The following is a 26,623-nucleotide window of genomic DNA, read 5'->3' as shown; positions in this document are numbered from 1 at the left end:
TATCCAGTTCTAACTGTTGCTTCCTGACCTGCATATAGGTTTCTCAAGAGCCAGGTCAAGTGGTCTGGTATTCCCATCTCTTTCAGAATTTTCCACAGTTTATTGTGATCCACACAGTCAAAGGCTTTGGCATAGTCAATAAAGCAGAAATAGATGTTTTTCTGGAACTCTCTTGCTTTTTCCATGATCCTGCGGATGTTGGCAATTTGATCTCTGGTCCCTCTGCCTTTTCTAAAACCAGCTTGAACATCAGGAAGTTCACGGTCCACGTATTGCTGAAGCCTGGCTTGGAGAATTTTGAGCATTACTTTACTAGTGTGTGAGATGAGTGCAATTGTGTGGTAGTTTGAGCATTCTCTGGCATCGCCTTTCTTCGGGATTGGAATGAAAACTGACCTTTTCCAGTCCTGTGGCCACTGCTGAGTTTTCCAAATTTGCTGGCATATTGAGTGCAGCACTTTCACAGTAGATATAAACTGTAACAAAATCTCTTCTCATTTTCAACCAAAATGTCCTAGGTAATTCCTTAAAAATAAGAGAAGAGTTGAACTGCTATCTGAATAATTTCTTCCATTTATACTCTCTACCCACTTAATTACATTTAATATTTTTTCCTAAGAAAAAGTTCCTAATCTTTAATTCTGTAATAGTTACTTTACTTTTTCTGCAAGGATTAGAAAAATGTCAGAAAACCAAGGACTGATAATGCTTACAGTTTGTTTCATAACCTTTTTTAAAATAGTAATTACAATCTTTTGAAGAGATCATTTATTTTAAATTTTCCCAAATCATTTTTTATTCAGACATAGATTTTAATTTTTTTTCAGAATAATGTATTTTATCTCAGAATAAAAGCTCAAAATCATTGCCTTAGCTTCAACAATTGCTACTAGTTGCTACCAGGAAGTGTTACAATAATACTTGGGCATGCTCAGTCACTTCAGTTATGTCTAACTTTTTGCCACCCCATGGAATGTAGCCCACCAGGCTCCTCTGTACATGGGATTCTCTAGGCAAGAATACTGGAGTGGATTCCCATCCCCTTCTCCAGGGGATCTTCCCAACCCAAGGATTGAACCCACGTCACCTGCATCTTCTGCATTGCGGGTGGATTCTTTTCCTCTGAGCCACCAAGGAAGCCCAATATTACCTATATGTGATCTTATTTAAATCTCATAGGCATCCTACAAAATAACCACCTTTTAGTGTCAAGGAAGGGCTTCCCTGGTGGCTCAGATGGTAAAGAATGTGCCTGTAATGTGGGAGACCTGGGTTCAATCCTGGGTTGGGAGGATCCCCTGGAGCAGGGCATGGCAACCAACTCCAGTATTCTTGCCTGGAGAATCCCCATGGACAGGGGAGTCTGGTGGGCTACAGTCCATGGGTTGCAGAGTCAGACATGACTGAGAGACTAAGCACACACACACAGAGCCAAGGAAAATGATAGTGAGGTTAAATAGCTTAGGCCATCTGGATAGTCAATCAGTAAGTTCAATTCAGTTCACTTCAGTCGCTCAGTCGTGTCCGACTCTTTGCGACCCCATGAATTGTGGCATGCCAGGCCTCCCTGTCCATCACCAACTCCCAGAGTTCACCCAGATTCATGTCCATCAAGTCAGTGATGCCATCCAGCCATCTCATCCTCTGTCGTCCCCTTTTCCTCCTGCCCCCAATCCCTCCCAGCATCAGAGTCTTTTCCAATGAGTCAATTCTTCGCATCAGGTGGCCAAAGTACTGGAGTTTCAGCTTTAGCATCAGTCCTTCCAAAGAACACCCAGGACTGATCTCCTTTAGAATGGACTGGTTGGATCTCCTGGCAGTCCAAGGCACTCTCAAGAGTCTTCTCCAACACCACAGTTCAAAAGCATCAATTCTTCGGCACTCAGCTTTCTTCACAGTCCAACTCTCACATCCATACATGACCACTGGAAAAACCATGGCCTTGATTAGATGGACCTTTTTTGGCAAAGTGATGTCTCTGCTTTTGAATATGCTATCTAGGTTGGTCATAACTTTCCTTCCAAGGAGTAAGTGTCTTTTAATTTCATGGCTGCAATCACCATCTGCAGTGATTTCGGAACCCCAAAAAGTAAAGTCTGACACTGTTTCCACTATTTCACCATCTATTTCCCATGAAGTAACGGGACCAGATGCCATGATCTTGTGAATGTTGAGCTTTAAGCCAACTTTTTCACTCTCCTCTTTCACTTTCATCAAGAGGCTCTTTAGTTCTTTTTCACTTTCTGCCATAAGGATGGTGTCATCTGCATATCTGAGGTTATTGATATTTCTCCCAGCAATCTTGATTCCAGCTTGTGCTTCTTCCAGCCCAGCGTTTCTCATGATGTACTCTGCATATAGGTTAAATAAACAGGGTGACAATATACAGCCTTGACGTACTCCTTTTCCTATTTGGAACCAGTCTGTTGTTCCATGTCCAGTTCTAACTGTTGCTTCCTGACCTGCATATAGGTTTCTCTAGAGGCAGGTCAGGTAGTCTGGTATTCCCATCTCTTGAAGAATTTTCCACAGTTTACTGTGATCCACACAGTCAAAGGCTTTGGCATAGTCAATAAAGCAGAAATAGATGTTTTTCTGGAACTCTCTTGCTTTTTCCATGATCCAGCGGATAATGGCAATTTGATCTCTGGTTCCTCTGCCTTTTCTAAAACCACCTTGAACAGTAAACAGGGAACTCTAGCAGCCATTTCTGAGAGACCAAAGCCTAAGCATAGGAAAATCACACAACACAGTCAGCTGACATCTGGACATCCCCAGAATAACAATAACAAAATGTTGAGGATACATCCTCTAGTGTCAGTGTGTAAGAAATATTACACTGATCGGGGGTGTTGACTGAAAAAATATGCTCACAACCTGAAAGTAGAGAGCTGTTCCATTCGATGAGAATTTTTAGGACTTCAAGCCAGGGAGGCAGCATCTCAAGTAGCCCTGAGAAACTGCTCTGAGAGGTGCGGGATGGAGTCAGATTATATAGAAGTTTGCAACAAAGGGAGAAGATAGTCTGAACATCGAAGATTACTGGTAGTTAAGGAAAACCAGATATCTCACAGTAAGAAATTTAGCTCTCTTCTATGTATGGGAGAAGAGGGCATGACAGCCCACTCCAGTATTCTTGCCTGGAGAATCCCATGGACAGAGGACCCTTGGCAGGCTACAGTCCATGGAGTTGCAAAGAGTCAGACATGACTGATGTGACTTAGCAGGCACACATGCATGTCTGGGAAGATGCAAGCATCTGGACTCACTGAATTCATTCCTTTCACATGCACCTCAGCTATCTGGGGCCAGTAATCCTGCATTTTCACATCCCCAGCTGCCCACTCCCTCACTCCTGTCTGTAAGGAATGTCGTGTCGGCAGCTATATCACAGGGATTGTTCTTTCTTTTGGGGGCCCTCCGGGTTGAGAAATTCCCATTTGGAGGGCCAGAATCATAGATGGCTGTGAAATCCTTGTTTATAGATATGGCAAGAGATATTCCATTTCACTGACTGTTAAAAAATTTTTTTTTTTCCTTTGCATTCTTCTTCAGTCGCTGGCAATCTTTGTGCTGCCTTGTCTGTGTTGGTAGCTGGCTTCTTTGAAATACACAGAAAGCATTTCCCTCCAGTGGAGCAACTTCTTTCAGGCAAGGCTGTCACCGTCTCCTCCATGGCCTGGTCCCACCTCGTTCTTCAATACGTTTTACTCAGAGTGGCTGAAACCCTGGTCAACCCAGCATGTGAGTAATAATTTTTTTCACCTCCTGTTGGAACATACTGAGTCTTTACTCGGAGTTCATTGCCTCAGGTGGTTGGAAATCTGATCCTGCCCCAGAAATTTCCCACAATGCTTCACAACAAGCTTATGCATCATCCTCATTTAAAAAGAAATTACAGTTTCTCTTTGTTCTTTTACCACATACAGACAATGATTAATTCTACCTGAAGTTGATAGGATGGAATGGAAGATTTACTAATCTGGTTAAAGGTAGCAATCATTTGGTCAGAAACAGGAGAAAATTCTGCTAAAACTTAGAAGATAAGACCGATATGTAATCTTTCCTCTGATCTTCTCCCTGCCCTCTTCCCACCCTGTCCCTCTCATTCATAAACTCACTTATATACTCCCTCCAAAAATGACAATTGTAGTGTACATTGAGAGTATCAGATCAGATCAGATCAGTCGCTCAGTCGTGTCCGACTCTTCGTGACCCCATGAATCGCAGCACGCCAGGCCTCCCTGTCCATCACCAACTCCCAGAGTTCACTCAGACTCACGTCCATCGAGTCAGTGATGCCATCCAGCCATCTCATCCTCTGTCGTCCCCTTCTCCTCTTGCCCCCAATCCCTCCCAGCATCAGAGTCTTTTCCAATGAGTCAACTCTTCGCATGAGGTGGCCAAAGTACTGGAGTTTCAGCCTCAGCATCATTCCTTCCAAAGAAATCCCAGGGCTGATCTCCTTCAGAATGGACTGGTTGGATCTCCTTGCAGTCCAAGGGACTCTGAAGAGTCTTCTCCAACACCACAGTTCAAAAGCATCATTCTTCGGTGCTCAGCCTTCTTCACAGTCCAACTGTCACATCCATACGTGACCACAGGAAAAACCATAGCCTTGACTAGACGGACCTTTGTTGGCAAAGTAATGTCTCTGCTTTTGAATATGCTATCTAGGTTGGTCATAACTTTCCTTCCAAGGAGTAAGTGTCTTTTAATTTCATGGCTGCAGTCACCATCTGCAGTGATTTTGGAACCCAGAAACATAAAGTCTGACACTGTTTCCACTGTTTCACCATCTATTTCCCATGAAGTGATGGGACCGGATGCCATGATCTTCGTTTTCTGAATGTTGAGCTTTAAGCCAACTTTTTCACTCTCCTCTTTCACTTTCATCAAGAGTCTTTTGAGTTCCTCTTCACTTTCTGCCATAAGGGTGGTGTCATCTGCATATCTGAGGTTATTGAGATTTCTCCCAGCAATTTTGATTTATTATTTTTATTTATATAACCTATACTCTGCATATAGGTTAAATAAACAGGGTGACAATATACAGCCTTGATGTACTCCTTTTCCTATTTGGAACCAGTCTGTTGTTCCATATCCAGTTCTAACTGTTGCTTCCTGACCTGCATACAAATTTCTCAAGAGGCAGATCAGGTGGTCTGGTATTCCCATCTCTTTTAGAATTTTCCACAGTTGATTGTGATCCACACAGTCAAAGGCTTTGGCATAGTCAATAAAGCAGAAATAGATTTTTTTCTGGAACTCTCTTGCCGTTTTCATGATCCAGCAGATGTTGGCAATTTGATCTCTGGTTCCTCTGCCTTTTCTAAAACCAGCTTGAACATCAGGAAGTTCACGGTTCACATATTGCTGAAGCCTGGCTTGGAGAAATTTGAGCATTACTTTACTAGCATGTGAGATGAGTGCAATTGTGTGGTAGTTTGAGGATTCTTTGGCATTGCCTTTCTTTGGGACTGGAATGAAAACTGACCTTTTCCAGTCCTGTGGCCACTGCTGAGTTTTCCAAATTTGCTGGCATATTGAGTGCAGTACTTTCACAGCATCATCTCTTAGGATTTGAAATAGCTCAACTGGAATTCCATCACCTGCACTAGCTTTGTTCATAGTAATGCTTTCTAAGGCCCACTTGACTTTACATTCCAGGATGCCTTGCTCTAGGTGAGTGATTACACCATGATGATTATCTGGGTCGTGAAGATCTTTTTTGTACAGTTCTTCTGTGTATTCTTGCCATCTCTTTTTAATATCTTCTGCTTCTGTTAGGTCCATACCATTTCTGTCCTTTATAAAGCCCATCTTTGCATGAAATGTTCCTTTGGTATCTCTGATTTTCTTGAAGAGATCTCTAGTCTTTCCCATTCTGTTGTTTTCCTCAATTTCTTTGCATTGATTACTGAAGAAGGCTTTCTTATCGCTTCTTGCTATTCTTTGGAACTCTGCATTCAGATGATTGTATCTTTCCTTTTCTCCTTTGCTTTTCGCTTCTCTTCTTTTTCATACGTTGAGAGTATATAAACATGCAAATGAAATGAAAGTTTAAGCCAGTTTTCCAGACAACTCAGTGTCTTTAAATTAAATGACACTAAATTAAGTGTGGTCACTAATGTTTCATAAGACAGGTTCAAAATAACTTTATTAAGTATCAAGGGTTTTCTGTATCATCTAGATGCTGATATTAATTAAACTAGCCACTTCAAAATTCATCAAAGTATTTCAGTGACTTCTTACAAAACTGCAGTATGTATGTGTGAGTGTGTGTGTGTGTATACTTATCAGTGTGATCTACTGCATCTTATATTTCTGTCTTCCTTATAAGTTCGCCACACAGAGAATCCTGATTGTAACTCAAGCCAATTATACTTTACCAAAATTACTTTTACAACTTCCTGACTCTCTTCCTGCCTCTAATGTCTTTCCCATTCTATCTGCTCAACTCAACCTTTTGAGCAATATTCATAGATGACAATTCTAACTAATTCTCTTGTCTAAACCTTCAATTATTCTATTATCTTCAATTATTCTTAAATTCCTCAAAGCAATATACATATATATATGTATTTAATATATATGCAAATATACATATATATGACATCAAGGTAATTCTTGTAAAAAAATCAAAATAAAATTAAATGTAATTACAGCCATATATGTATGTTAGACTTCTTTTTTCTAATTTTAAGTCATTTCATTCACATGGAATAAATAATTTTATGAGGTTCTAAGATGTGACTATCACTGTTTGACACTAGAGGAAATACAAAAAAAGTATAAAAGAATGTCACCACACAAATGTTTGTGACTTCCCTGATGTTTCCAGAAAATTGTTGGAAGTAGTCAGCTGACATTTTATAGGTAATGAATGAAGGTGATGAGTGAATGCTCATGTGCTCAGTTGTTAAGTCATGTCCAGCTCTTTTGCGACCCAGTGGACTATAGCTTGCCAGGTTCCTCTGTCCATGGGGTTTTCCAAGCAAGAATACTGGAGTGGGTTGCTATTTCCTCCTCCAGGGAATCTTCTTGACCCAGGGATCAAACCCGAATCTCCTGTCTCCTGCAATGCAGTTGAACTCATTACTGCTTGAGTCATCAAGGAATCAATGAAGGTGATGAGTGAATACAGTTAGGAAATTCCCAGCCAGCTAAGCAACTGTGGTTCAACATTTGAAAGCCAGTGAGATACTTTTAACCAGAGAGTTAAAAAGGCAGATCATGTCATATTAAGCACTTAGTCCATCCATCCCTGATTTCCCATCTGAAAACTGAGGTCCAACTAAGTCCACTGACTTTTCCTCTATAGAGCTCATGGGACAGGGAGCAGAAGATTTCATTTTAATTTCCAGCCTTGTTATTAACTACACATGTGACCTTAAAAATCCACTTAACCACTAAGCTTCACCTTTTAGACCTTTAAAATGGAAATACTTATAATTCTTCCTCATATCACAGCATCAGTGTAACAGTCAATGGGAATGAAACCTACTCCTGAGAATTAAATGACATAAAATGTGAGAGGGTGTTTTGAACTATGAAATCAAGAATCATTCTTCTGGAAGGCAGTATGGCATAGTTGTTAATATCCATGAATCTTAAAGTCGACGGAACTGAATTCAAACCCAGTTCAGCCACTGACTTAGTTGTGTGACCTTGGCAAAATTAGTCTGCATTTCTGAGCCTTTCTCATCATCTGTAAAGTGAGGAAGGGATGTTGTAAGGACTAAGTGAAGTATTTCATGTAAAGGAAAAAGCAGTATGTACATAGACAATATATAGGATAGACCACACTCACCATTAACAATTGTACAGCTTCCCTGGTGGCTCAGACAGGTAAGAATCTGCCTGCAGTGGGGGAGATCTGGATTTGATCCTTGGGTTGGGAAGATCCCCTGGTGGAGGGCATGGCAACTCACTCCAGTATTCTTGCCTGGAGAATTCCCAAGGACAGAGGAGCCTGGTGGGCTACAGTCCACGAGGTTGCAAAGAGTTGGACACGATTGAGTGACTAAGCACAGCACAGCACATGTGTGCTGTTATTATTGTTACTATGCTTCAGGGAAATTAATAGTCCAAGACTCAGGGCTCAAGCACAGATGTCCGGCTCACAGGTCATAGTAGAAAACCACACCTCCCACAACTTGAACACCAAGAGATCTGATAGTGGGAGCAGTATGGTGTCTTTGTCACCAGTCATCCAAAGTCCCTTTTTTCTTCTTACTTCTCACCTCCAATCCAACAGCAAGTCAGTCTTTACTCTGAAATATAATTTAAATCTGGTCCTGTCTCATCTCTCCTTTTTCTATTCACCTGGTTTCTAATCCCAGTTCTTCTCTTCCCCATGTACACTTCTTATTTTTTAAAAATAAAAGATTTAATATTCCAGGGATATAGTGGACTTAAGTGTGAGCTGTTTAAAATATTTTTAATAAACATCACTGCTGGAAAAGTGGCATGTAAATGCACAGGTGGGAGTGTGTCTGGCAAGAAAATGCAAGGGGTCTCATGCAGTTGGAAGAATGAGGAAGAGATAAACTGGTCAAACTCTCAAACTTCTTTTTGCTCCAGGAGGGGCCCAGGTTCAATCATTTGTTTGGAAAACTAGATCCCACATGCCACAACTAAGAATTCACATGCGACAACTAAAAACTCCTGCATGCCACAACTGGAGAAGGAAATGGCAGCCTACTCCAGTATTCTTGCCTGGGAAATCCCGTGGACAGATGAGTCTGGCAGGCTACAGCCCTTGGGGTCGCAAAGAGTCGACACAACTTAGAGACTGAACCACCACCACTGTGCTGAAGCTGAGACCTGGCACAGCCAAATAAATAAAAAAAATAAAATAAAATAAAAAATTTTTAAATGAATTGGTCAGCAGGGTTATGTGGTTTTCTCTAGCTACGTCAGACTGCGTGGATCTAGGAGCAGATAGTGAATTGTCTTGCCAGTCAATTTCCAGAAGGAAAGAGACAGGCAAAGAAATGAGGGAATGTGGAAGAATATGATTCTAATAGTTGACTGTGGAACTTAGCTTGGATAAAAAGAGTAGTGAGAACATGTAGGGCATGAAAGAGGTGAAAATAAGGAAAGGAGTAATGGAGTGGAATCCCTGAAGGAGGACAGGCATTTTGATGGTTGGGTCATTGAGAGTAAGCTGGGAAGATGGAAGGTGGTAGTCAGAGGCCAGTGCACAAAGTTGAGATTATAGATCAGTGACAATCACTCCTCTGGGGCATGCGCTGACAAACTTTTTCTTAAAATTTTCAGATAGTAAGTGGTTTGGTTTTGCACTCGTTTCTGGTGCAACTACTGAACTCTGTCATTGTGATGTATAAGCCGTCAGACATGATATACAATGAATGGGCATGGCTGTGTCCCAATAAAACTTTATTTATAAATAGGTGGCAACTGGACCTTACCTGACGGTAGTTCACCAACCCCTGGTCTGAGGTACAAGATTCAGCATGTGTCCATAGGTGTGAGTGGCTAAGGTCAAGTCGGGGACAAGGATATTGGAAAGGGGGCCATGGAACTGAAAAACCAAGATATGACAGAATGGAAGGTTGGAAAGATGATCTATATGTATGTATGTGTTAAAATTGCAGGGGACTTCTCTGGAGGTCCAGTGGTTAAGACGTCACTTTCCAATTCAGGAGGGTTGAGTTCACTGGGGGACTAAAATCCCACATGTATTGAGCCCCCAAAATAAAAATAAAACAGAAGCAATATTGTATAACAAATTCAATAAAGACAGAAATAGTACACATCAAAAAATATATATTTTTTAAAAACTGCCAAGAATTAAGGCAGAAGTGGAACCAGAGAGTGTAACCATGAGAGGGGAGCTGATGACTTTGAAAAATATAAGAAAATGTCACAGAGATTGGCAGCTCATAGCAAAGACAAGAAATATTAGGTGATCTAACCAGGTAACATGAAATTCAAAGTTGAAGATTTTATACAGATGAGGGAGGAATAATGATCTGAAAATGTTAATAGCATAAAGTTCCATTTTCTAGTTCTGCCATACTTCTCCACATGTTCAAAACAAACCCCTCACCAAATGCAATAAACACATTTTAACTGTTTAAGAACAAGTGAAGTAAAAGAAATTTCCAAGAATGAGTCTCCAGTACCAGCTGCCTGAGGAAGGTAGTTATGGCTCTATAGTTTGTAGATTCCACATAAACTGTGATGGGGCATCTCTGCAAACACTACAGTCTCCACCTGGAGACACATTTCAACTTGCTCTTTGGCAACAAGACCAGCTTTCCCGTACACTGTATATTTTTTCACTATGTCTTCACAGTAAAATGATCTTCCCTGGTGGCTCAAGCAGTAAAAAATCTGCCTGCAATGCTGGTGACTCAGGTTCGATCCCTGGATCTGGAAGATCCCCTGGAGAAGGGAATGGCTACCTTTCCAAGTATTCTTGCCTGGAGAATTCCATGGACAGAGGAGCCTGTTGGGCTATAAAGTCCATGAGGTAGCAAAGAGTCAGACACGACTGAGCGACTAAAACTTTTCACAGTAAAATTAGGATTTTAGAATAGTGGCAGACTTGTTGATTACATCTATACTACAGTATGCTAAAAGAAATATCATGGAACCTAAAAAAATCAAGTCGATGGTCACCGAAGTCAAAAAAGATCAGAACACACAAGTAGATGCCTGAAATTGGAGATCGGAGGACTTGAAAAGTGAAGTCCTATAAAAGGGAACCAGAGATTTTCAAAACGAGGAAAATGACACCAAAGAGAGATTAACCAGCAGGCAGAGAGCTGGCAAAGTGTGCTCATGAATTATATACCGCACCAGAAGTTCTAGCAAGAGAAAAGCACGGGATTAATAATTAACTAGCAAAGTAATAATGGGCCCGAATGTTCTGCTTTTTCTCACTGAAAGAAATCATCCTACTTCATCTTCCTGCCCATTGTTTGTCTCCTTGTATTTAGAAAGAGGAAAGTTCACCAGCCAAAACCTTTTTGTAACTGAGTCATTCCTGCCCAAAGCCTCTTCAGTGTTTCTCTTGCACTTTCCTTTGGCTCTTCCTGAGAAAACTTGCAAGCTTGGCCTCAAAGTCCTGCAGGTAATTTGCAGGGCACAAGACAGCTCTGGAACCCACGTCTCCTGCTGCCGATATTTGAAGCCTTTCTTCACAGCATTTTACTTCTCATCATCATTACCTTAATCTCCAATAACAATATTTGTGATATTAAGCACCTGGTTAGTGCTGCCCTTAGTATTATGCATATCTCTGCTCTCTGCCCTCCCAGAGTTCAAAATCCAGGGAGGATGTACTGATACTTTCTCCCACCCTCAGCCTTAGCACTTCAGCACATCTGAAGCACAGAGATTCCTTTAAATGTTTATTGAATGATAAATAAAAACACATGGAGAACACAGAGAAAGCAAAATGAAAACGTTAAATAAATACAGGAAGGAATGCTATGCTATGCTATGCTAAGTCACTTCAGTCGTGTCCGACTCTGTGCTACCCCATAGACAGCAGCCCACCAGGCTCCCCCATCCCTGGGATTCTCCAGGCAAGAACACTGGAGTGGGTTGCCATACTAGGATCCCACAAACCATGAGGTGCAGCCAAAAAACAAATTTTGTAATGCATATAAAAGGATTTGCACAGTGCCTTGCACAAATAGGGGATATTTGATTTGGTAAAATTAATATTGTTACAAATAGCTAACCTTATTCAGTTCTTGTATACATCATAGCAAGTAACAGTCATACACCTCCAACAAGTACATAATGAATGATCTTACTACCATTTCATAGAGAAGAAGGCTGAGGCTTGAGAAGTTTAAGTATAGAATCTGCCTACCAAGCAGGAGACATGGCTTCGATCCCTGGGTTGAAAAGATCACCTGGAGAAAGAAACAGCAACCCACTCCAGTATTCTTGCCTGGAGAATCCCATGGACAGAGGAGCCTGGCGGGCTACAGTCCATAGGGTTGCAAAGAGTTGGACATGACTTAGCGATTAAACAACAACCTAAAATCACAGAAGTAATAAACATCTGACCCAGGATTTTATCATAAGCTTATCTAAGTCAGAGCTCACACTGTCCACCGCCATGCTAGTTTTCTATGATAGATTGAGTTTTCCATGGGGAATCTAATGATTTATATGGACAACAGAATCATAGAATTTACTGATATCACCATGATACTATCCAGTACAAGTCTTCCCAGGTGGTGCTAGTGGTAAAGAATCCACCTGCCAATGCAGGAGATGTAAGAGGCACAGGATGGATCAATCCCTAGGTCAGGAAGATCCTCTAGAGGCAGGCACAGAAACCCACTCCAGTATTCTTATTTGGAGAATCCTGTGGACAGAGGAGCCTGGCAGACTTCAGTCCATGGGGTCACAAAGGGTCTAATACAACTGAAGCAACTTAGCATGCATGCGTGATACTCTCCAGTACAAGCCTTAGCTCAATCCAAAATCCAAAAGAAATATTCAAATTGCTGTATAACTTGGGTGACTATTTTGGGACACTCAACCACCTAGCAGTTAAATTTTCCTTATAGCTACATAGGAGTGTATTTTGCCACATTTTATTTCTTGTAGATATCTGTAAACTGTAACATTGCATCAGCTCAGTTCAGTCGCTCAGTCCTGTTTGACTCTTTGTGACACCATGGACTGCAGCATTCCAGGCTTCCCTGTCCATCACCAACTCCCGGAGCTTGCTCAAACTCATATCCATCGAGTTGGTGATGCCATCCAACCATCTCATCCTCTGTCGTCCCCTTCTTCTCCTGCCTTCAGTCTTTCCCAGCAACAGGGTCAGTCCATTCTTTGCATCAGGTGGCCAAAGTTTTGGAGTTTCAGCTTCAGCATCAGTCCTTCCAGTGAATATTCAGGACTGTTTTCCTTTAGGATTGACTGATTGGATCTCCTTGCAGTCCAAGGGACTTTCAAGAGTCTCTCCAACACCACAATTCAAAAGCATCAGTTCTTTGGCACTCAGCTTTCTTTATGGTCCAACTCTCACATCCATACATGACTACTGGAAAAACCATAGCTTTGACTCAACGGACCTTTGTCAGCAAAGTAATGTCTCTGCTTTTTAATACACTGTCTAGGTTTGTCATAACTTTTCTTCCAAGGAGCAAGCATTTTTTAACATCATAATATATCTTACTCTAGTAATGTTAACAAAAGTGAAGTGAAAGTCTGTCAGTCATGTCTGACTCTTTGCAATCCATGGACTATACAGTCCATGCAGTTCTCCAGGTCAGAATACTGGAGTGGGTAGCCTTTCCCTTCTCCAGGGGATCTTCCCAACCCAGGGATCAAACCCAGGCCTCCCGCATTGCAGGCGGGCCACAAGGGAAGCCCAATGTTAACAACGCCCAACAGAAGTTTTACCTGCATCAGTAAACTTTCTTGGAGGTATGATCAATACTGATTTGAAGAGTACCTATACTTTTACTTTAGAGAGAATTTTCTATGAATTTATGGTTGCTGGGAGGAAGAATGGAGGGAAGGGATAGTTAGGGAGTTTGGGATCAATATATACAAACTCCTGTATTTAAAATAAACAACAAGGACCTACTGGTTAGCACAGGGAACTTGGCCCAATGTTATGTGGCAGCCTGGATGGGAGGGGGATTTAGAGGAGAATGGATGCATGTATATGTATGGCTGAGTCCCTTTGCTATTCATCTAAAGCTATCATGACACTTCTAATTGGCTATACTCCAATATAAAATCAAAAGTTTAAAAAAAGGAATAATGTTCTAAATTCTGAACTTTTGTCTTCTCAGTCTCTGTAATACACAGATTTGTTCCAAGTACCATCAGAGGAACCTTTATGAATTGCTTGACACTGATCAATGGATTTGCTTGTTTCATGGGGGCACTGCTTTTCGAGTTGGTCTACCTCATCTCAGAAGGTAAAAAATAGTTCCATGGTTTGCTTATATATATATATTGATTTGATGACTAGAGAATTGAGAGACAAAACCTTAAGAGAGGCTTTGCCAGCGTAGTCTTTTTTTTAATTGATCCACTTTTGCAATTAAGATAGAATTAAGATAGGAAATAGACTCTTGCTGTATTCATTAATTTCTGGGAATTGTTTTTCTTTTGATAGGAGGAGGTAATTACAGAATGTCACTTCTCATGAGACCCTGTCTGCTGTCTTTCTTTATTGTACTTTAACACAAACTGGTCATTATATTCTTATTAGGTTTTTCAACAGGGCTGTATTCAATAATGGGTCATAGACAACCCTCATAAAAGGTAAGTCCTGTGTAAATATAGGAGGATGGGGGTATCTGGATGATCCTTTATCCAGAAATATAGTCTTCAGCCAAAGAGAAATTGTGAGTTGAATTGGAAAAATTTCCCAATAGATATTTTGGTCAGAAAGCGAAAGCGAAGTCGCTCAGTCATGCCCGACTCTTAGCGACCCCATGGACTGCAGCCTACCAGGCTCCTCCATCCATGGGATTTTCCAGGCAAGAGTACTGGAGTGGGGTGCCATTGCCTTCTCTGGACTGGTCACTTACTCTAACAGAAATTTCTCTAGTTCCTCCAAGGAATCAGAATAGCTTAGTTATGCACAAACTCTCTCTCCAGGTGCTGCTGCTGCTAAGTCGCTTCAGTCGTGTCCAACTCTGTGCGACCCTATAGACGGCAGCCCACCAGGCACCCTTGTCCTAGGATTCTCCAGGCAAGAACACTGGAGTGGGTTGCCATTTCCTTCTCCAATGCATGAAAGTGAAAGGTGAAAGTGAAGTCGCTCAGTCGTGTCCGACTCTTTGCGACCCCATGGACTGCAGCCTACCAGGCTCCTCTGTCCATGGGATTTTCCAGGCAAGAGTACTGGAGTAGGGTGCCATTGCCTTCTCCGATTTTGGTCAGAAGAAACAACCAATCTGAAAAAGTCACATGCTACATAAAAAGTACTACTCTTACATGGACTGGTAGAAAAATCAAACAGAATAACATTAAAGATTAGCTGTCATGACAAAATGTCTTTGCCTGTATATTAAATCTACAGACTTTTTCCTTTATTTGTTCTGAGATGTTAATACAGCTTAAAATTTATTAAATTTGCTTGTGCTTATTTTATGGGAAATACTGAAAGCTTATTGTTCTCTCCTTTCAAAAATAAAATACATTTTAAAATTGTAAACAAATATTCTATTCTTTACAAATAAATTTAATTTACCTACCTTCCAACTATGGAAAAAATAAATTGTATGAAAGAGAAACTCCTTTTAACACTAGGTATCCATTCAAAAAATATTTATGAGGATCCACTCTGTTCCAGATACCATATTGGGTACTAGAGATACCATGCCAAGAAAAATTAACTTACAGATCCTCACAAAATTTCCAGGGGTGTAGGGAAGCAATAAAATTGAGTAATAAATTAAATGATAGGCACAGTAGAGTTCAAGGAACAAATCTACAGTCTTTGATTGTTAAGATCAAACCCTGTTCTTAGTTAACTGAGAAAGTTAAGCCAAAGTATGTAATCAGTAATTACCATGTGCCAGGCTCTATGTTATTAATACGTGGAATTATGTGAGACATGGTTCCAGTTCTTATGAGCTCACATTCAAACTGTCATAACCAAGTGTGAACAACAGAATTTGATCTCTGATGATCAGAGTCTTTAAATGTAAACAAAGCCTAAAACACCAGTATTAGGATTTTATAAGATAGCTTGGAAAAATCTTACCAAAATCTCTACCTAAACATCTCTTGACAAGCTGGCTATAAATGTGGAGGTTCCCCACAAACTCCCCCTCAGAACTGATAATTTGCTAGGAAGCACAATACTTGTGATTACAGCTTTATTATAGCAAAAAAGTACAAATCGGAATGAGATAAAGGCAGAAATGCATGAAACAAGGTCTGGGATGGTTCCAGAAACAAAGCTTGTTTCACCCTCAGAGATGTGGTACCCAACTGGCACATCAGTATGTGACAATACACAGAGCACTCTCACCCAGGAGATCTTACCTGAGCTTCAGTATGCAGAGTTTTTTTTAATTGAGGTAGGGGCTTCCCTGGTGTCTCAGACTGTAAAGAATCTGCCTGCAATGCAAGAAGACCCAGGTTCGATCCTTGGGTCCAGAAGATGCCCTGGAAAAGAGAATGGCTACCCACTCCAGTATTCTTGCCTAGAGAGTCCCATGAACAGAGGAGCTTGGCGGGCTACAGTCCTTGGGTTCACAAAGAGTTGGACATGACTGAGCAACTAACACTTCTGTCTTATGTGGGCAGGATTGACTGAACCATTGGCCATGTAGTTGAACTCAGTCTTCAGCCTATCTTTTCTCCCCAGAGACTGGGCTGATACCCACTCTGTGGCTCAAAATCCCAACCCTCTAACCCTATGGTTGGTCTTCCAGGCTTGCCAGCTCCCATTCTGAGTCATGCCATTAACAAAAACCATTAGGTGGAGCTTAATGAGCCAACCATGAATAACAAAGACACTTCAGTCACTTGGGAAATTCACAGATTTTAGAGTTTACCTCCCAGGAACCAGGAAGAAAGGCCAGACAATTTCCTTATTACACACAACTGTTCTTGCAAATATATTTTACTGAAAATCTATTTTTACTGAGAATCTGCATTGTATGGTAGGATCTGTTATATAACATTACTGGGTCTATTACAACAATTTTATAAAGTTGACAAAGCGTCTACTCTCTAGTTGCAGTGGGCAGGCTTCTCATTGCAGTGGCTTCTCTCCTGGCAGAACACGGGCTCCAGGGTGCATGGACTCCAGTAGTTGCAGCACAAGGGCTCAGTAGTTGTGGCTCCCTGGCTCTAGAGCTCAGGCTCAATAGTTGTGCACATGGGCTTAGGTGCTCTTCAGCATGTGACATCTTCCCGGATCAGGGATGGAACCACATTTCCTGCAGTGGCAGGCTGATTCTTTACCACTGAGCCACCATGAAAGCCCAAAAGTTTATATAGTTTTGGCAGTTTGGTGCCCATTAAAGGAGGTCTACCAAGAACACAATGAGTACATCTTAGCATCATGCAATGTGAGGCAGAGGGGAGGAGCAGTCTCTAAACTTATACTGAAAAGAACATCATTTTTTAATATAAATTTATTTATTTTAATTGGAGGCTAATTACTTTACAATATTGTATTGGTTTTGCCATACATCAACATGAATCTGCCACAGTATACACGTGTTTCCCATCCCGAACCCCCCTCCCTCCTCTCTCCCCATCCCATCCCTCTGGGTTGTCCCAGTGCACCAGCCCCAAGCATCCTGTATCCTGCATCAAACCTGGACTGGCGATTCATTTCATATATGATATTATACATGTTTCAATGCCATTCTTCCAAATCATCCCACCCTCTCCCTCTCCCACAGAGTCCAAAAGACTATTATATATCTCTGTGTCTCTAGAACGTCATTTAAATTACTGCTAATTCATTTAATTTACTTATTTAAAATATGTTTCTATTCATACTAATACTGTATTGCATCAAGTCATATCCTAATCAGTTAGAAGCTTGTAATTGGGTGTCACTGTAGAGGTCATCTAATCTAACACTGTACCAAAAACTAGAAGATGCACAATCTTCTTCTAGTACCCAGGGAATGTTCTCTACTTTGAGAAGTAACCCATCTGTTGATAAATATATTTCCCAGAATAAACCTAGTTTTTCTGTCCACATAGCAACTCTTCAAAACATTCAATAAATATTTGGGGCAATAATGTACAATGTTAAAAGAGTAGGTTCTATAGCCAAACTCCACGGATTCCAATCCAGGTAGTCTAGCTGTGTGTCTTCAGTTTTCATGTCAATAGCAACAAAAAATAATTCATTATGTTGCTTAGAGGATTAAGTAGTTAATATGCCTAATAAGTATTCAATAAAGATAGCTATTTTGACCCCCTTCTAATATATAGACAAACCACTCCAATTTTTTTCATAGTACATGATTCCCTGATTTTTCATTATCAAAACCCCTCTATCTTGATGGATAGATAACAATTTGTCAGTATCGTTCTTAAAATATGGTTTCCAGACTCAATCACAGGCTCAAAATGGGTACATCCAAGATAGATATGTTACTTTTATCAACCTTCTCAATCTCTCTCTCTCTCTTGGCATTTTTTTTTTTAATAGAATGCCAACAGAGATTGTAGTTACTTTTTCAGCAGTTGCATCACACCTATATTCAATTAAAACCTGAGGCTTCTTTTTTTATTTTTAGCAGTTTCTCTCAGTTCAGTTCCAATCATCTTATCACAATTTCTTTGTCTAATTAAATGCAGGACTTTATCTCTTATCCTTAATAAATGTCAGCCCATCATTCTAAATAACAGACAGTTTAAAAACTTGATTCTGTCATCTGGTGTATTTCTGGTCTTTACTTCTTTACCAGCTTTGTGTCACTGGCAAATTTAGTAAGCAAGTTTCTAGATTTCTTTCAGGTAATTGATAAAATTGTTGAATTGGACAGGACCAAAAGCAGAGCCTTGTGGAAAATTCCTGGAGACCTCACTGTAAGTTAATGGTAATCAACTAATCCTCCCCTTTTGGATATAATCAGCCGCCTCATCACCCAATTACTATCATTGAGCCCACACGATTCTCCATCATTCCCAGAATGACATCACAGACTTTTGTCACATAGTTTTTTCTGGGAGTAGATACATCTGAGTTTGTGACAGTCACTTTAGCCATCAGATTAGCATTCATCAAGAAAGGCAATGAAGTTCATTTAGATGATTTGATTTTAGTGACCCTAAACTGGCTTATGGTGACTAATTAGGGCCTCTAAAAGAGAGTGATCCTTAGACTATCTGCATGATTTCAGGTAGGACACCATCTCGTTAAGAATGTTTAAAAAAAGGAAACACTGCACTTCACTGTTCTCAGAGATGATGAGAAGATAAAGTTAAATAATGTATTTGAGCATTTTAATGTTAGAGATTATTTTAAATATAGAATAAAGCCATAGTGGCCCATTCAGTTAGAAATAAGATCAGTCTGTTTAATCAAACAACCAGACCAATTTCTTTGACAGAACTGAGCATCATGAAAAAGAACTCTATAGCTCTATGTTTAAGCATCCCACAGGCCTCCACATTCCATTTAGCATATAGGATATTTTAAATCTTTAAGGATTCATGTCAGCAGAGCATGTGTGTATGTGAGTGTGTGTGTGTGAGTGTTAGTGTATGATTGGAAAAGATGATCAGTTATCACAGTCTCCAAGCTGCATTAGTCATTTTTAGCACCATGATGGAGAATGGTGTGAATGCGGTAAATTCAAAAGATTTCTCAAAACTTGACGGTGCAGACAGATAGCTGTTAGAGTGACATTTTCAGTACAAGTGAGAAAACTGATGCTTCTGGGATCTCTAACTCTAAGTGCCTTAAAGGAGAAGATACAAGACTAAACCCATCCTCCTACACTAATCATTTCAGGAATAGTTTATCTAAAAGTAGCAATGCTAATAAAAAGGGAGTGAAGAAGTCAGTCAAACTGCTTATTTCGACTCTGTGCCATTAGCAACCAGATCAATTTTCTCACATGCGTGAGCACAAGCTTACCTTCTGACAAAAATAACAAAATGGGAATTCAGTGAAAAGTGACATCTTAGTTACGGACGTGGAGGTGATTGAAAGATCCAAAGCAGAATGTCTCAGAGAAAAAAAGGATAATTGGGCAGAATCAAGAGGTCAAGGTATACATCTTCCTGTCCCTCTTAGTCCTTCCTCTTCGGAGTTCAGCAAAGGGGCAGAGAACGTAGCCATTTAACGCCCATCAAGAGCCATTTTAAAATAAAACTGTGATCTTTTAAAATTCTCATTTAAATATCTCTGATGACTGAGACCACTGACAGCCTTGTCGGCATGAATCACTGAGTTGTTCTTGAAATGGGAATTTGCAGTTGCAGTAAACTTGAAAGAAGGAAATATTTATGCATCTGGAAAGCTATTCAGCTGGATTTCACAGGTCCGCGCCTATTTTCTTAGAGATGGGTTTCTTCAAACTCAGGTCAGTGCCTAAGGTCCAACCTCATATGGGTTTTGAAATGACAGACCCAGAGGGGAAAAGCGGCTCGCTACGCAGTAATTCACCTATGTTGTTATTCAGTCGCTAAGTCGTGTCCAACTGTTGCCTGCCAGGCTCCTCTGTCCCTGGGATTTTCTAGGTAAGAATGCTGGAGTGGGCTTCATTTCCTTCTCAGGGGATCTTCCTGACCCAGGGATCGAACCTGTGCCCCCTGCATCTCCCGCATTGGCAGGCGGATTCTTTACCACTAGTGCCACCTGGGAAGCCAGGCCATATTCTTCATTTGATTGTCAAGTAGTTTAGTGCCCCCATTCCCATGGATAATATGGCAGGCCCCCAGTGCTCCACAAGCAGGCCCTGCTCTTCCTCAGTCAGAATCAGGTGCAGAGACCCCCTCATCTAGTGGGATTATAGGTCCCAGAAACAATTTATTCTACATCCTCAACGTTTGGCTCTGCAGAGACCCTCGGCATTGCCCTGAGACCTTAAGTTTTCACAACAGTATCAGGTCAAAGCTCAAAATACCTTTCCAACATGGACCGCAAGTATCCAGTGCTGTTGGCTCATGAGAGGTAGAAAGGGCAGAATTTGGAGTCAGAGCACTTGAGTTCAAACTCAACTCTGCCCTTAATAAGCTGTGAAGTTTTTAGCTCTAGGGGTTCAGAACAGGTCTCAAGATGAGTTCCTTTGGCAAGTGGATTATTTTCAGTGAAAGACAGTGGGAACCCTACTGCCTCTCCCTTAGCTTCCTAGAAAAAAATTTAAATTGGAAAGTTTTCCCCAGAAAAAAAGAGTTTTCATCAGAGATACATTGTATCTAAGATGGCAGGGCAAACATCTAATTACCAAAGGTCTATATTTATCTAGGCCTATGTGTTCAGTCTGTCAGTTGTGTCAACTTTTTGCAACCCTCTAGACTTCAGCCCACCAGACTTCTCTGTCCACGGGATTCTCCAGGCAAAAATACTGGCGTGGGTAGCCATTCCCTTCTCCAGGGGATCTTCCTGACCCAGGGATCAAACCCACATCTCCCACAATGGCAGGCAGATTCTTTACCACTGAGCCACCTAGGAAGCCACAAGATTCTTACACTATTACGTTATTATATTTATCTATATGGCAGGGCGGACATCTAGTTATCAAACATCTGCTGTCTTTCTTATCATCCTATGAATGACCCTCCTTTTTTGGAAGCTCTAGGTCCCTATCCCATTTCTTACATCATGATGGCATATATACCTCATTGTATCTTTCTCTCTTTGAACCTGTCATGTGTGTGTGTGTGGGGGGGGGGGGTCCTTGTAAGGACCAAGATTCAACTTTATTTTCTCCTGTCAATCTGTCTCAGGTCAGTTTCATTCTTAGACCAGCCAGAAGAACCGAGAGGGACAGAAGAAAGGATTTTGCACTCCTGACTGCACATTACTTAATTTTTCTGAGTCTCAATTTCTCCTTCTCTAAAATGGTGTCACTAACAACTTCTAAGATATCTTGGACGACCAGAGGAAATAGATATAAAGCACCAAATCAGTAAAAGCACACAAAAAATAATGATTTGTGTTGTTGGGTGGTTGTTATTGTAATTTGAGTGGGATCTCAGCATTTTCCAAGTGGGCTAGGATTATCATGGATATGATGTTCTAGTCTGGCACTTTTATAATTCTTCAGGAAAGAATATGTTCCATAAATGCATAGCATAGGTGTCCTAGTCAGCTTCAATTCTAGGACTGGATTGGGATGAGATGAAATAAAGCTATGTTCTGAGATTTTTCTTGGCCCTCCTGGACCCATGTCATTAGTGGTACACCCTTTGCAAGGCAAACTTACACATCTAGATAGAGTTAGACACACAACTGTGTTCCTGCCTGCAGTGTTGAAGTTGACTCTAGAAAGATGAATGGTATTTGCCTTGGTAAGCATAAGGGTGAAGAATTTCTAGTACAGAGAATATATAACAAGTGAAAGTGTTAGTTGCTCAGTCATGTCCAACTCCTTTTGATCCCGTGCACAATAGCCTGCCAGGCTCCTCTGTCCATGGAATTCTCCAGGCAAGAGTACTGGAGTGGGTAGCCATGCCTTTCTCCAAGGGATCTTCTCAACCCAGGGGTCGAACCCACATCTCTTGCATTGGTGGATTCTTTAGCACTGAGCCACCAGGGAAGCGGGCATATATCAAAGCCTAGAAGTAAGGAGTCACCTGGTGCATCAGAGGAACTCAGAGAAGATCAGTAGCCTGAAAATATTCAGGGAGAATCACGTGAAGTCAGGTCAAGAAAGTAGGAGTAAAATCATGCAGGAACTTTGGCTTACAGATTTTTTTTTAAAAAAAGCTGTATGCAATATATATGGAATCTAGAAAAATGGTGTTGATGAACCTATTTACAGGGCAGGAATAGAGACACATAGAAACAGACAGAGACATAGAAAATGGTCTTGTGAACATAGTGGGGGAAGGATAGGGTGGGACAGTTGAGAGTGTAGCATTGACATATATACACTACCACGTGTAAAACAGATAGTGGGAAGCTGATGTACAGCACAGGAAGCTCAGCTCAGTGCTCTGTGATGACCTACAGGGATGGGATGGGGTGGGGAGGGAGGCTTAAGATGGAGGGGATCTATGTATACTTATGACTGATTCACCTTGTTGTACAGCAGAAACCAACACAACATTGTAAAACAGTTTCCCTCTAATTTTAAAAAATCTGTATGCCATAAGAATTTATAAAGGCATTAAGCAAGTCACATCCATTTGTGTTTTAAGATCACTGCAGATGCAGTGTAATTTGAAAAGGAAAGAAGCATGGCTTGGGAGAAGCAGGATGGGTTCAACTGAAGTAAAACTCAGACAAGTCTAGTAATGATGAACTAGTGACAAAGTAGGCAGATGGAGAGAAATGGATGAATGTAAGCTTGATTTTAGAGGTAGGGTGAACAGTATTTAGTGATGGTTTTGAGTTAGGAGGTGGTAGCATGCGGGAGACAGAAGTGGGGTCAAGGAAGTATTCCAGATTCTGCCAAGAGATAACTGGGTGGGCAAAGATTTTATATACCAAATGGAGAACATTGGAAGACAGATAGGTTGAAAAACTTATCACCTGTTCATTTTTTAACACATTAAGTTTGACCTATCTATGAGACATCCAAAGGGAAATACTTGGAGCTCAGAAAAAGGATCTGGGTTAGATATATAAATATGAAAATCTGTGGCAAAAAAATAGCATTTGAATCCAAGGAAGTGGACAAAATTATCTAGTGTGAGTATTAAGAATAAGAAGAAAAGGAGAGAAGGAGCTAGATATTAGAGGTTGGGTGGAGGAGAAATGGCCGGCTAGAGAAGGAAGAGGACAGCCAGAGAGGTAGGGGGAAATATATGCATTCACCCACGTATGTGTATGTGCATGCATATGTGTTTGCGTGCTGTGTGTTCACTGAAAATAGGAAATGGTAAATTGTGTTAAATGCTGCTGCGAGATCTGAAACTATCACCACATTGATAATCGGCTATACTCCAATACAAAATAAAACGTCTAACAAAAAACAAGGATCAGTAAGAAATGAAAAAGAAAATTCTAAAGATGCTCTGAGGGTGAAATAGCTCAAACAAGTAATGTAAAGAATGGTCAAAAAAAGAAGAAATAGAAAGTATAAAACTTGGAAAACTCATCAATCTTTTAGTTTCAGAAATGCTGCTCGATGAAGTAAATGAAGTCAGATATTAAATATCTGTATAGAACACATTTCTATTTAACAGCAGCAAAATAGTCATTAACATCATTTGATAATGAGCAATCCTTTCCCTTATATTCCCTATATTTTATATAAACAATATATGTATATGTATAAAAAAATGCTACTGTGAGATCAAATAATAGAATGAAGAATGGAAAGTATTCTTAGATTTGCAACATTATGATCCCTAACAACTGTAGCAAGAGTCATTTCAGCAGTGAAAAGGGAAAGAAAACCAGATTGGAGCGGGGTCAAAAATATCTACTAAGTGAGGAAATAAATGAATCACATTTAAAACAACTTTCTTTTTTTTTTTTTACTTCACAATATTGTATTGGTTCATCTAGTCAAGGCTATGGTTTTTCCTGTGGTCATGTATGGATGTGAGAGTTGGACTGTGAAGAAGGCTGAGCACCAAAGAATTGATGCTTTTGAATTGTGGTGTTGGAGAAGACTCTTCAGAGTCCCTTGGACTGCAAGGAGATCCAACCAGTCCATTCTGAAGGAGATCAGCCCTGGGATTTCTTTGGAAGGAATGATGCTAAAGCTGAAACTCCAGTACTTTGGCCACCTCGTGTGAAGAGTTGACTCATTGGAAAAGACTCTGATGCTGGGAGGGATTGGGGGCAAGAGGAGAAGGGGACGACAGAGGATGAGATGGCTGGATGGCATCACTGACTCGATGGACGTGAGTCTGAATGAACTCCGGGATTTGGTGATGGACAGGGAGGCCTGGCGTGCTGCAATTCATGGGGTCGCAAAGAGTAGGACACGACTGAGAGACTAATCTGATCTGATCTGATTGTATTGGTTCTGCCACACATCAACATGAATCTGCATGGGCGTACACGTGTTCCCCATCCTGAATCCCCCTCCCACCTCCCTCCCCGTACCATCCCTCCAGGTCATCCCAGTGCACCAGCCCCAAGGATCCTGTATCAAACCTGGACTGGCGATTCGTTTCTTATATAATATTATACATGTTTCCATGCCAATCCCCCAAATCATCCCACCCTCTCCCTCTCCCACAGAGTCCAAAAGACTGTTCTCTACATCTGTGTGTCTTTTGAAGAACTTTCTCTGAAGATTTAAAAAATAAAGTGATGGCTGGAGGAAGCTGTGAGTAGATTTGCCAACTTCAGCAGATAAAAATACATGACACCCAGTTACATCTGAATTTCAAGTAAACTAAAATTTTTTTAGAATACATATATCTCATGCAATATTATGGATGTACTTTGCATAAGTTACACTTTATAAAGTTACCAGTGCAATATTCAGGACATGCTCCTTCTAAAAAAATATTTCAAGGTTGTTCTCAAAATCAGATTTAACTATGGGTCCTGTGTTTTATCTGGGAAACTGAGATGTGAGTTCAAGATACTTTTTGTTAATCTTGAAAGATACTTGAGCGTGTTTAACAGATGAAAATATCTGGTACAAGTGGAGAAATTAAAAATGCAAGATAATGGGGGAGAATGGATACACGTATGCGTATCGCTGAGTCACTTTGTTGTGCGCCTGAAATTATCTGAACGTTACCAATGGGCTATACTCCAATAAAAAATAAAAAGTTTTTAAAAAAGAAAGAAATATATGTGAGCAAAAAAAAAAAAAAAAAGATGAACGAAAGAAAGGGAGATTGACTTCTTATCAGAGGGTGGATATTTCTTTCCTCTACTGAAACAGAAGAAAGGAGAGTAGGTGTGCAGGTGCAAGCAGATGTGTAGTTCTCGTATTAGAAATATACGGGAATCTTCCTTTCAAGGATCCCAACATTCTTCATAAAGTAGGCAGCAAACCATTCCTGAGAGCAAAAAGGAAATAGGATGAGAATGAAGAATGAGAAGAATGGGAGATAGGAGACTGTTATTTCGAGAGCTAGAAAAGATGATTTAGAAGAGAAGTGTTGGACTTCCCTGGTGGCCCAGTGGTTAAGAATCTGCCCACCAATGCAGGGGACACAGGTTCAGTCCCTGGTCCAGACAGATTCCACATGCCACAGGGCATCTAAGTCCATGCACCACAATTACTGAGCCCATGTGCCTAGAACCTGTGCTCTGCAACAAGAGACACCACCACAATGAGAAGCCCATGCACCACAACTAGAGAAAGCCCATGTGTGTCAATGAAGACCCAGCACAGCCAAAAATAAACAAAAAAAAGAAGAAAAGTGTTAAGATGGGCGGTAGTGTTGAAGGTGTAGTTGACACTGGTGACCATGAAGGGCAATTTCAAACCTCCTAAAGCATGATTCTACCCAGTAATATTCAGGTGCTCAAGGCAGTCATGAAACTGTCCAGTAGATTTTAAAATGGTCTAAAGACCACAACTGGCAACCCACTCCAGTGTTCTTGCCTGGAGAATCCCAGGGACAGGGGAGCCTGGTGGGCTTCCATCTATGGGGTCGCACAGAGTCAGACACAACTGAAGCGATTTAGCAGCAGCAGCAGCAAAGACCACAAGACACAGGGAGAAAGGCACAAACTCTATTCATGACTTTAAGTACTCTGGGGTAAATCTTATAGGCTATTTTCTTATAAATATGCAAAAAAGTGAGAAAGCTTTCTTCTCAAATTCTGAAATTAATGTCTGCACCATTAGCTAATTGAAGCTGCAAATGAGTGAACAGACTGTACAAGCAGGCAGATTTGGGACAAAAATCAGTTCCTGCTATAAGCATGATGTTATTTAAACTCAATACTTCACTCTTTGAAATAGCTCCACTTAGAGATGGATTTATTAAATCAGTCCACAAAAACATATTAGGTTCCTACTATGTGCAAGTACTGGCTAGATACTGAATTAATAATACCAAGGCTGATGTTTAATTA

At 40.7% G+C, this 26,623-nt stretch overlaps 1 protein-coding gene across 1 annotated transcript in view; it reads left to right on the top strand.

Moving 5' to 3' along the window:
• The window catches only part of SLC15A5 (solute carrier family 15 member 5), a 95,457-nt gene that overhangs the window by 44,893 nt on the left and 23,941 nt on the right, over window positions 1–26,623 (top strand). The window contains 2 exon segments of the mRNA XM_027543541.1: window positions 3,556–3,744; window positions 13,809–13,937. Coding sequence (XP_027399342.1) covers window positions 3,556–3,744; window positions 13,809–13,937 — 318 coding nt within the window.

This window comes from Bos indicus x Bos taurus, chromosome 5, assembly GCF_003369695.1.
Source record: "Bos indicus x Bos taurus breed Angus x Brahman F1 hybrid chromosome 5, Bos_hybrid_MaternalHap_v2.0, whole genome shotgun sequence".
Classification (NCBI taxonomy): Eukaryota; Metazoa; Chordata; class Mammalia; order Artiodactyla; family Bovidae; genus Bos; species Bos indicus x Bos taurus.
This window is presented reverse-complemented; position numbering and strand designations above follow the sequence as displayed.